The 12,105-nt window shown below is 47.0% G+C and overlaps 1 protein-coding gene across 2 annotated transcripts; it reads right to left on the bottom strand.

Moving 5' to 3' along the window:
- Window positions 1-5,325: 5,325 nt before the first annotated feature.
- Window positions 5,326-11,851, bottom strand: LOC122943217 (serine/threonine-protein kinase pim-3-like). 2 transcript variants are annotated; one of them, XM_044300787.1, is made up of 6 exons: window positions 11,608-11,851; window positions 7,601-7,701; window positions 7,218-7,268; window positions 6,763-7,126; window positions 6,470-6,646; window positions 5,326-6,264 (listed from the first exon to the last, which is right to left on the bottom strand). In XM_044300787.1, exons 1-6 carry the CDS (start codon window positions 11,690-11,692, stop codon window positions 6,089-6,091), a joined length of 954 nt encoding a protein of 317 aa, XP_044156722.1. In that variant the 5' UTR covers window positions 11,693-11,851; the 3' UTR covers window positions 5,326-6,088. The 2 variants fall into 2 exon arrangements, with proteins under 2 accessions (XP_044156722.1, XP_044156721.1); XM_044300786.1 differs by lacking the exon at window positions 11,608-11,851 and adding an exon at window positions 8,625-8,897.
- Window positions 11,852-12,105: the final 254 nt, after the last annotated feature.

Below are 12,105 nucleotides of genomic sequence, written 5' to 3'. Positions count from 1 at the left end.
CAGCTGGGGAGGATTCGCCCTTCTATCAGGTCGCCGCAGCATCAATCTCTGCCGCCCCCCTCCAAACCGCGCGCCCCAGGCAATTTGTTTTTCTTCATTCTGTCTGCTCAGGAAGTGTTGACTAATTTTATCTGAATTATTGATTTGCTTCCCTCCTGGACCACTTAGCACTGGCTGTTCTTTCAAAAGGTTGCAGGATGTGTCAGCTTTCATTGCCGCAACAAAAACTTACGATATATACTTATACCATAGCATATCATCTATCTATCTCTGTCTATTTATCCGTCTGTCTGTCTATCTATCTATCAACCAGAAAATGGCAGCACAAGACAAAAAAGGGGGGAAAAATAATGAAAAACGAAGGTGCAAGCCCCTAGGGTCTGACACTGACCCAAAAATACAAAAAATGAAGAGCAGGCAGCACGCTCACATAAAGAATAGCTGAAGTGTTTTTTCACCCATGCTGGAAGCGCAACGTTTCGTATCCATCTACAGTGAGGAACAGAAGTATTTGAACACCCTGCGCTTTTGCAAGTTCTCCCACTTAGAAATCATGGAGGGGTCTGACATTTACATTGTAGGTGCATTCCCACTCTGAGAGACAAAATAAAATTCCAGGAAATCACATTGTATGATTTTTAAAGAATTTCTTTGTCTTGCACTGCTGAACATAAGTATTTAAGCACCTGAGAAACAGCAAGAATTCTGGCTCTCAAAGACCTGTTACTGTGCCTTTAAAAAGTCCCCCTCTACTCCACTCATTAATCTAACTTAGTAGCACCTGTCTGAGCTCTTTAGAGACCCCTGTCCACATCACAGTCAGTCAGACGCCAACTACTACCATGGGCAAGACCAAAGATCTGTCAAAAGACACCAGAGACAAAATGGTGGACCTCCACAAGGCTGGAAAGGGCTACGGGGCAATTGCCAAGCAGCTTGGTGAAAATAGATCAACTGTTGGAGCAATTGTTAGAAAATGGAAGAGGCTAAAGACGCCTGTCAGTCTCCCTCGGACTGGGGCTCCACTCAAGATCTCACCTCGTGGGGTATCACTGATTATAAGAAAGGTGAGGAATCAGCCCAGAACTACAAGGGAGGAGCTGGTCAATGACCTGAAGAGAGCTGGGACCACAGCTTCAGAGGTCACTGTCGGTAGAACACTACGCCGTCATGGTTTCAAATCATGCATTGCACGGAAGGTTCCGCAGCTCAAGTCATCACATGTCCAGGCCCGTCTGAAGTTTTCCAATGACCAAGAGGAGACATGGGAGAAAGTCATGTGGGCAGATGAGACCAAAGTAGAACTTTTTGGTCTAAACTTCACTCGTCGTGTTTGGAAGAAAAAGGATGAGTTGCATCCCAAGAACACCATCCCTACTGTTAAGCATGGGGGGGGGGGGTAACATCATGCTTTGGGGGTGCTGTTCTGCGAAGGGGACAGGAACAGGACGACTGCACTGTATTAAGGAGAGGATGAATGGGGCCATTTATTGTGAGATTTAGAGCAACAACCTCCTTCCCTCAGTCAGAGCATTGAAGATGGGTCGTGGCTGGGTCTTGCAACATGACAATGACCTGCCACACAACCAGGATAACCAAGGAGCGGCTCCGTAAGAAGCATATCAAGGTTCTGGAGTGGCCTAGCCAGTCTCCAGACCTAAATCCAATAGAACATCTTTGGAGGGAGCTGAAACTCTGTGTTGCTCGGCGACAGCCCCGAAACCTGACAGATCTAGAGGAGACCTGTGTGGAGGAGTGAGCCAAAACCCCTGCTGCAGTGTGTGCGAACCTGGTCAAGAACTACAGGAGACGTCTGACCTCTGGAACTGCAAACAAAGGCGTCTGTACCAAATATTAACACGAATTTTCTCAGGTGTTCAAATACTTATGTTCAGCAGAAGAAGACAAATACATTCTTTAATAATCATACAATGCGATTTCCTACCTACTGATATAGCGATCCAAGCTTATTTCTGTAGAACGGCTGGGGGCGCCGCAGCTATATTCAGCCAATTATCTAAAATATTATCTAATCCAACTGGACCTGATGGCTGGTGGTTCAGTGTATATGTAATGGAAAGTTCTATGTATCTATGATTAGTGTCATATCTGGAATGTCAGAAATGCGGCGCTTGTACGTAGTGTTACTGGGACAATGGGACATACTTCACCAATGGAATGTGATATAAAACTCGTCATGAGTCACGAGAGACAGAAATATGTCAGACAATAATACGTTCCGAACCAGCAAATGCACTCTTTTGTGCACAGTCATCGCTCAGGAGGTCATTTTGGTTGAACTCATTTTTAGGCAACCAATTCATTGGAATTACTGACACCGGGCAGCCCAGAGCTGGAAGGCCGCCATATATTGTACACATGCGCTCATGAGTTAGGGAGTTTTCTCCTCTAAGGAAGACGGCAGGCTGCAGTGACATGTAGGCCTCATTTATCCAAACTGTATGTGTTGCCCATAGCAACCAGTCTGAGCACAGCTTTCATGTCAGGGCTCCCTCAGCTTTTGCTTGTGGGGACACATGGCGGCACACTCCTAATGAGCTATTTTTCTGGTGGTTTGGGAATTATACGTATATGGTTGTATATGTTGCCCCCCCGCCTCATTCTCATATATGTATGTGGAGTCATTTATTGCAGGTAATTGAACCTGCACTGAAGTACGAGCCTGTTGTTCTAATCTGCCCGTTTGCTAGGGGTTTTTATTGGATTCTTGAACCAGAGCGGGAAAATCTGACAACTGTGATTTGCTGTCATCTCCAATGGCGGTAAGGATTTCTCTATTTAAACCCGGTTATCTGGTGTTCCGTGTCAGTTGGGGCGCAGAAGAGTTAGAATACCGTATCCCGCCCACCCTCCCCCTGTTCCGTCGTGAGGTTTGTTGTAGGGGGTGTTGCCCAGCTTTGGCTAGGTGGACTTGTTTTAGGACTGCAGTATGGTATGTTGGTTTTAACCAGTTATTTGTTAGATGTAGATTTTATTCTGTTTTTTATCTACTAAAGGGGTATTCCCATCTTAGACAATGGGGGCATATCGCTAGGAAATGGGACGCGCACCTACAAGGAAAACGGAGCCGGGAGAGTTGTGGCTGGAGGACCCCGGGGTCCGTCCACCACCAGGCGCAGCTCCCAACCTCTCCAATTGAAGTGAATAGGAGCGCACCGCGCATGCGCAGCCACTGCTCCCATTCATTTCTATGGGGCCGACGGAAATAGCCGAGCCAGTACTCGGCTATTTTCGGCGGCTCTATAGAAATGAATGGAGGGCGGCTGCGCATGCAGTGCGCCCTCCTCAAGTTTATCCGCTCTGTTCTCCTTGTAGGTGCGGGTCCCAGAGGTAGGAGCCGCACGTATCAGACAATGGAGGCATATCCTAGAGATATGCCCCCATTGTCTAAGATGGGATAACCCCTTCAATTATTTAACCCTAAAACAGTGCGGCCAATTTTATCCACACTTATAGAAGTGTCTGTGTCTTTATTTATTGCTTCTCTTTTATAGTATTCTAGTGGGAGTTGTGCTGCCATGAATAAAGCAACAGCGTAAATGCTCAACCGCTGCTCCATTCGTTCAGGAATCTTGGGACCCCCCTGTAGGGGACCCCCACTGATCAGATACTTATCCCCTGATCCACAGGAGAAGTTTACATGCCTATTTCCCATGATATTCACACACTCTAAACTAGTGAATTCTTTTGCTTGGTGAATATGTGGTCAAGCACATGGTCATTATCCAATGAAGCGAATGCTCCACTCCAGAAACTTGCGGATCACCACCATCATAGTAAGGAAAACGTCATATTGTGACTGTACTGTCTAGAGCTCCTGTGTTGTCTTTAGCTACCTGTAAGGCAGCCGCCTCTAATCTGTGACCCTACTTACTATTGCCATGCATGCCCATCAAAAGGGTAGCCACCTAGGGACCGCTGCTGGCATCGGATTCACCCATGCGTTGACCATTGAGGATATTTTCTCATGGCTAAAGATTTGTAAGAAACACGACCACACAAATTCACATTGTAAAAAAAAAAAAAAAAAGTTTTATTAAAAGAAAATAGTTACAATTGAACACTTAAATAAAACTGACAAAAATTCTGAAATCCAGAATGTAACATAAAAAAAGAAAAAATAATAAATTTATAAATAGCGTTCATATTCCAAAGGAAACAAAGAAGTCTCTTTATAAATAAAAACGGCCTCAATCGAAAAAAGTCAAACGAGGCCGGAGTTACATAGATTAAATAAAATAAATTAGGACATGACCAGTGAACACTGTGTGAGGTACTGTACGTACCCAGTATCAACCTCTAGACGCAACAAATGCTGCCATAAGGCCTAGTTCGTTTTTTTTTTGTTCAGTGTGGGAATGATTAGGCTTGGTGTAAGGATTTAAGACACAATCAACCCACGGGATAATCAAATCTATAAATTTACAAAAAATATAATATAAAATCCCCATGTGTCATTATGTGTGCTAGATGGGTATGCAAGCGTGCATTTGAAATTGTAGCAAGCTCTTTGTACAGAGCAAGTCAATTTTTATTTTTGGAGGTCCGACAACTGTAAACTCATCTCCGCCTCCAGGCGCGAGAATCGACAGAAGATCAAAAAGCAGCAGCATACTCATCCCTCCTCATATCACCTCCCATCTACCGTGGGTAGAAAGCATGATATGACGAGGGATTACAATGCAATACTTGCATACCTTTACTGGCTATGATGTCTATGGAGTATCACATGTGAACTATGTCATATAGAGCCGGGGGCAAACCCGACGTGCTTTACAGACGTGACCCTTAAAAGGGCGACCTGAGTCGAGCACATCCGTTCTTACAATCTGGTTCGAAATCTCAAAACAGTACAAAAGGTTCTGGACCAAAAAGGGAGTATTCATAAACATGGATCAGAACCAGGGAAGAAAAAAAATGACATGTAAAATATTCAGTGACATGGAGGTGTTTGAAAAAGAAAATAAAGTTGCAATTGGGAAGGTACTGCTATGCGATAGCAACCTCCGACACTCCGGCTGTTGTGAAACTACAACTCCCAGCGTGCTCCATTCACTTTTATAGAAATATGCATTGTGCGAGTTGCAGTTCCTAAGCAGCCAAAGAGCCTGATGTTACCGACTCCTGCAACACACAAATATTGCCCTGTTTAGTATGGGGACATGTAACCCTACCATCACTAGTTTTTTTTCCCCTCCGAGGAAGCCTTTTAATTAACCCCCTCACTACCACATTATGGTGCAGGTCCCCTTTTAGAGCAGTGAGAAGGTTGTTTGCTCTATAAAAAAAAAAAAAAAATTTTTATAAGACAAGGGTATCCCAATTCGACAAAAAAAAATAAAAAAAAATTGCAGGGTACTTGGCTTACATGCAGCCAAAATTGCTTTCAGCCCCTACAACCTGTTGGTATTAACGATCCGCTCTGCAGCCTAACCCAATTCTGCCTGGGTTTTCAAGATTATCCACTTAACCTTATGACCTCTCTTGCAATGTACTTGGCTCTTAAAGATGGAAGCCACAACAGGAAGCAGTCTAGATTTGCGGCCAAGAATGGCCGCTGACCGCTCGTCGATATCAACTATTGCTTGGTCCATGTATAAAATTAGTGTCAATGCAGGATAACTGGTTCCAGCTGGAGGCGAACTCAAAACATAAACATTGAAGATGTCAAGTGTAAACTGCAGCTAATCAACCCCAATACAGCGGATATGGATAGTCTTGCTAGTGAAACCCCCCCCCCCTCACACAATGGCATCCAGGGCTACCCGCTCCTCGACCCACTGCGCTTGCTCACATCCTTCCCTGTCAAGTCTACTGGGAAAGCGAGAGGTCTCTGGAATAAGTCCACAGTCTGAGGTCACCACATTTTTCTAGGTACGAAAAGAAAAAATAAAGTCCCTTCTTTAAGACCCCCAACAAGTATGTCACACTTTGGTGGGACAGCTCCTTCCATCCCACCGGGAATCCAAGCTTGTAGGCTGGACACACAAGCCCACGCCAGCCCATTCACAACCGGGACTGCGACAGATCCTTCCTGTCTCGCTCATCGAGCGTCTCTGTTCTGAGATTAGAGGCTCTCCTGACTTGTGTTGGTAGCTTCTTGGTCCACTTTCCTAGACACTTTATTGTCCTTTTGGTCTAGAAGACGCTCCTGGGTCATCCAGGAATGGGACAGAATCTGCTCAAGGGTAGGTCTGTCAGAGGGTCTCTTGGACAAACACCACTCAATCAAATCCTTGCATTCTGCAGAGGAACCAGAAGGACAAAAATTTTAAAATATGGCAATAAAAAAAATGCAAACACAATATCATTTTTCCCTTTTCTTAAAGTACAAGGTCATTGCTGATGAAGTAGAGGCGAGATATTTGACAAAGCAATGACCCCCCCCCCCCCACTACAAATCACATCATTCCATCCAAATGCATGCTACACCTCTAAAGATTCTTACCTCTAGACACCCTGCAGCGATACTGGATCTTTCCCTTGAGAATTTCTTCATCGTGTTCAAAGGGGATGTCGCCGCAGACCATATCATACAGCAAGATGCCCAGGGACCACACAGTGGCAGAACGTCCGTGGTACCTGTGGAACCGGATCCACTCTGGAGGACTATAGACACGTGTACCTAGAGGAGACACAAGGGGAAGAAACCATTTACTCAAAATGCAAACCCTGGATATCTGCAGTAGCTACAGCTAGAAGCGCAAAACGTTATTCGCAGAGATTTTGATGGCGACTTACCGTCAAAATCTGTGTAAACAGCATCCCGCAGCAAGGCACCAGAGCCGAAATCGATCAGCTTCAGCTCTGCAGTCCTGAGGTCTACAAGAATGTTCTCGTCTTTGATATCTCTGTGAACCACGTCGCAGGTGTGGCAGTGCCTCACGGCTTCCACCACCTGACGGAAAAAGTTGGCGGCGAGGTCTTCGCCGAGGGCCCCTCGCTCTGTGATGAAGTCAAAGAGATCCTGCACGGGCTCCGGCCGCTCCATGATTATGATAAAGCCGTCCGGCCTCTCGTACCAGTCTAGGAGACGGATCACTCCTCGGCAGCCGGTGGACACTTTCTTCAGGAGGTAGATCTCCAAGGGAACCAAGGTCCCATTCTGTAACAAGAAGGTCAACATGAATATGACCGTCCAGGGCTTTTGGTCCAACCCTATACATTGTACCATCGTCTTTAGGTAATGAACTCACCATGTGCTTCATTTCTCCAATCCTGTCCCTTGACACATGCTTGATGGCAACCTGTAAAGGAAGACATGGCCATTAACTATACATCCAATGTATGCAATAGAATATAAGCTACCCTTAAAGGGACACTACACCTACATTCTACCTATTGTTCCCCGTTATCAGCATGTCCAGAAACCTCCCTGCACCCGTGGTCACTATATTATCTTGCGTCGTCCCTATGTGTGCACAATGCTACTAGCTTAGAGAGTTAGCCCGCTACCCACTGTGCAAAATGTATCTATGTCTGACTTGTAGAACCCCCACAATGCAAAGCAGCATAATTAAGCATGCAAAGGGTCAACTGCCCACCCTTAAAGGACATAACGCTATGAAATGAAACTTACGGGCAATTTGTCTGCCAGTCTGACTCCAGAATAGACTGTGCCAAAGCCGCCGGTGCCAATCACCGGGCCCACCTGGTAGCAGTTCTCGAATGGTTCTTTTACTGTGAAGAGAAGGAACAAGGATGTCAGGATGATACTTCCTCGCATGAGACGGATAAGACAATCAGCATAGAAGATACCCGCCAATAGAGTAAGGGGCTGCAGAGGGATCATATCCAGTGAGGACGGCTGCGCCATCAGGGTGTGAGGTCTGCAAAGACCCCCATCATCTCCGATACCGCATGTACACAGCAGGTGAGTCACCGGCATGCCTCATCCCCCGCAGCATCTCCTAGAAAGCGCCAGGATCTGGGAGACTCCCTGCGGATAAGGCAACCCCGCCTTCCCAAGCATAGCTCTGCGGGTATCCTTGGGAAACCCCTCCCTCAGGAGGAGACCACCCCACACCCACTCTCTATGCATTACCTGCTCATCTGCAAAGCGCCCCCGCCCCTGGGCAGATCAATAGCTGCAGCCTTTGGATGGATGCAGGTACCACAGCGAATCTAGGCAGCGCAGAGGGAATTAGCCATCAAACCCCCCCCCCCCCCGATCAATGACCACCGCTCTCATAGCAGCATTGTACACCGCCTCATCTAATCTCACTATGCAGAATGACAGCCCTCATAATACATAGCACAAAAATAGCTAATAATCCTCATTTATAGTGTGCATTGGTCTATCCTGCCCCAGCGCATCAGTGCAATACAGACCCCACATATACAGCAGAGCATGCATACAACCCATAGAAAGCTACAGCACAGTAATCAGCATGATTACAAGGTCTCAATAAATGCAATAAACAAGTGCACTGTAATGAGGTGCAGACACCAAACAACCGCATGACTACAAATAGGCGTAGAACTAGCAATATAGATGCAGCAGAGCTGAGTTTGTCACTTGGTTCCTTGCATAGAACTGTATAAAAAAACGACCGGCTCGGCTCTGCTACCTCCACCGCATGACCATCAGCTCCTCCGTCTACCTGGGGTGATGTTCCCCTGCTCGTCAGCCGCAGAGGACGCGGGATGATGGACGCCGCCGCCCGGCTTCCTATAGTAACACTTAGGATGGCGATCCATAAAGGGTCCCTGCGCCGCCAGTAACATGACGCTGCTGCTTCTTCCTTTCCCGCACACCACGCTTCTTCCAGCCGGCCGGTAGAACAACGAGCTCCACGTGTGGCCCCCGTGCGCTTACAATATTGTATATTATGCCAAGGTGTAAGAACTGACCAATCAGCTCTCAGGGAGGGAACGACGCCGGCCAATCAGCGCGTAGGTATTAGCCCAGGGAGGAACGCCGCCGACCAATGAGGGCGCGTCCAGGGAGTTTTCATTCCCGCGTCTGAGAGGGCAGGGCAGCCAATGAGAGCGCGGGATGAGACAAAGCAGTTTTGAATGCCACACGAGAAGCTGTGGGGGGCGTGGCTTACGGGTGACTACAAATGGACGGTAAATTGTTGCCCCCCTCCTGATAATCCGGAGCCGCCAGGTTTTTCTATTGTAGTTACGGCACATGGTTTGTGGGGGAGGAGGAGAAGAGGCGGAATTTTCCAGCACGGACATTAAGAAACAATGATCTTGTGAAGCGCCCGCTGGTTATGCAAGTGGAGTTTTATCTCAGTTTACTCAATAATGGCCGTAAATGAGGCTGGAGGCTGGCGGCGGGGCCTCTAATGAAAACTTCTACCCCCCCCCCCCTGCATTCCTATAGGATGAGAGGGGTGGCTTGCTTATGGCGCCAAATCTTGGGAGCACATGAGGTTACTCACTCCCCCCCCCCCCCTACCCACATGGGTGAGAGGCAGGGGGTCTGCAGCCTGCAAGGCTGGGTGGTCTCTCCAGCAGCCACCACGGATGGACTTTGCACGTAGTTGCAAACAGGCATGCAAGATCTGAGATCTTTGTTTGAGAACTACAACCCCCATCATACCTGATGCAAAGTGCATAAAAAAAAAAAGATAGATATATAATGTATTTGTCTCATGCATGAGGTGCATCATATAGTTGCCTGTTGGGAGTTGTAGTTTTCCAACTACAAAGGGGTGGGTAGTGTGTGCGGGCATCCCTATGTCCGTTCCGGAAAAATATACAACCTACGTTCTGCGATACTTGGGTCTGCCCAAAAAAAAACACTTCACGCATGGACGGTATCCGTATTTTGCAAAACGGATGCAGTTGCGTATTAAGACGTATCCCTGATCGTTCAAAGGGTCGGCTGCTGCGCAATCCCTTCGAGGGGTTAAATGGCCCAAAAAGAAAGTTTTCTTTACTTTTTCTTTTTTTTTGTTGATCCGTTCGTGTTTAATCGCGTTCCCCCTGATGAATTGGCCGTGCGCTTTTCCGTTCTAACCGTCTGTGTTTGTCCGTGACGTGATAACCTGATAATGGACGCTCGTGTCTGTATGTAGGTCACTCGGAGGATTTTTTTAATTATTATATTTTTTTTTTCCCCGTAAGAAGTCTACGTCTCTAATTTCAGAAAGAAGAAATTCTCCACGCCGACATCATCGAAACCCTCTCGGTGAACACCCAACTTAAAAGGTATGCCGATGTGCTAATTAGTTGAGCCAGGTAATAAGCGTTCTTAATATAGCGCCGGCGTCATTTCGCCAGCGGCCACTAGGGGTCGCCCCCGAGCTCACTGTTGACATTTTCCTTGCCAGATATGTCAGTGTAATTCAGTTCACCTCGCCGATGCCCTGTAATACCGCCCAAACCCTTCTACGCACTTCTAATACCGCTTAGATGTTTCACCTAGATTTCCCTCGGCATGCGTTCTCCAACCTAATAGCTAATGATGCCCTTATCGCCCCCTCCTCCATCGTTTCCCACCCCGCACAATGCATTAGAGAAGCCATTTTTATTTACAACGTCCTTCTGTAAGCCCATATAAATGTCACTGTCCGAAAGGCCGATGACCTAGAGCCACGCCGATCGAATAATCCCTGTCGGCAGGGCGTTTGCTTCTATCCTATACAGGTTCGGGGGTTTGTTTACATTGGGGTTCCCCATCCCCCGCCCCCCCCCCTCCTTCATACTCTTATGTAATCTTGCATCTTCAAAGAGAAGGTCTGCTGTCAATAGCGAACCCCAGTGGGGATTGTGCAGGTTCAGTCAGCTGCCATGTTGGCAGGTGTTGAAAATAAAATAAAAATCTGCATTTGATGCACGCAGCGTTCTATAAATAGATATACACGGGTCTTTCCCCATCCCCCCCCCTCCTATTTTTGCATTATAAAAGATGGGAGGTCGGGCCCTTTAACCTGCTTAATAATAGTAATTTATAAGGATATTTTTTATGGTGGCGCCATCCTGCAGCTTTGATTGCAAGCTCCTGGGTTTAGCAGATGTGTAGTGGGATAACACCGGCTGTGAACAGGACACGTCATCCATCTTATCTGCCTGCTTTAATGTTACAACAAGCCTAGGGACCCCTTCCCTCCCCCCCCCTCCCCCTTCTCCAGCCCCCCCTCAGGGTGTATACACCCGGTAGATCTTATAGAATACACCGGCGTTATCATATATATATCGCACAGATGGCGGTGGTTCCCTTTAGCACAGGCTTCCCCGGTGGTTACCTAACATCCCCCCCCCCCCCCTCACTGTACGCATCCCCCCCCCTAGATGTTTCGCCGCTGTGGCAGATCATATGATATTCCAGTATAATATTGAGTTTAGAGCTGTCATAATCCGTTCCCTACAGTCCTTCCTCTCCGGTGCATAGGATGCAGAAACCGTATGTTATGAATCACGCCCGTGCTTTAATAGTTATAATAGCCGTCATGTGCGCCGGCTCTGCGCAACCACAATTATTCTACAGAGATTTGCAAACGTTTTGTAAAAATAAATAAAAAATAAACAAAAAATATATATATTTTGAAATAGAAACAATTTGCTGCAGAAATGCAACGTAATATCAACTGTGCACAAGCCACGGATACAATGTTGCAAAATGTAACTCACCATCTGGAAGATCATCTTTGGGGAATACGGAATTCAGGAGGTAATTGTGGATTTTCTGATGGTAGATGACTTGTACCGATGACATGGTGGCAGTATCGGCAGGGCACGATCCGGTGGAAGGGTGACTGTCTTGCCGTAACGTTTTCTCCAGGCTGGTCTCCTACCCCTTTAGAAGTCCGGCCGGTGCTGGTATAGTCCAAGGGAATGATCAGTCCTCTAAGATAGCAGCGTTCACATTGACTGAGGCTCAAGGACTCTGCAACATGACACTGCTGACAGCGAAGTAGGGGGAGGGTCTGGGGGAGGGTGAAGTTCCACGCCTATCCACCCATCGGTGACTAAGTATGGAGCGGCATTGCTTCCATACAACTACAGCATTCTTTTTTTATTTGAAACCTCTTATTGTTCCAGCTGCCGGGGCGCCTGTGCGCTTACCTCTCCGCCAATACGTGTGTGTGTATATATATTTTTTCCTTGCCCGTGAATATTACGACAGTT

The sequence above is a fragment of the Bufo gargarizans genome, chromosome 7, assembly GCF_014858855.1.
Source record: "Bufo gargarizans isolate SCDJY-AF-19 chromosome 7, ASM1485885v1, whole genome shotgun sequence".
NCBI classification, from domain to species: domain Eukaryota; kingdom Metazoa; phylum Chordata; class Amphibia; order Anura; family Bufonidae; genus Bufo; species Bufo gargarizans.
The sequence above is the reverse complement of the archived record's forward strand: the minus strand, read 5'-3'. Positions and strand labels throughout refer to the sequence as shown.

Excerpts from the sequence above, each read along its gene's own strand:
- LOC122943217 (XM_044300786.1), bottom strand. The coding sequence starts at position 8,748 with ATGTTACTGGCGGCGCAGGGACCCTTTATGGATCGCCATCCTAAGTGT. Across the intron at positions 7,702-8,624 it reads GCAGGGGAACATCACCCCAG|TAAAAGAACCATTCGAGAAC; the intron begins GTAGACGGAGGA and ends TTCTCTTCACAG. Across the intron at positions 7,269-7,600 it reads GACTGGCAGACAAATTGCCC|GTTGCCATCAAGCATGTGTC; the intron begins GTAAGTTTCATT and ends CTTCCTTTACAG.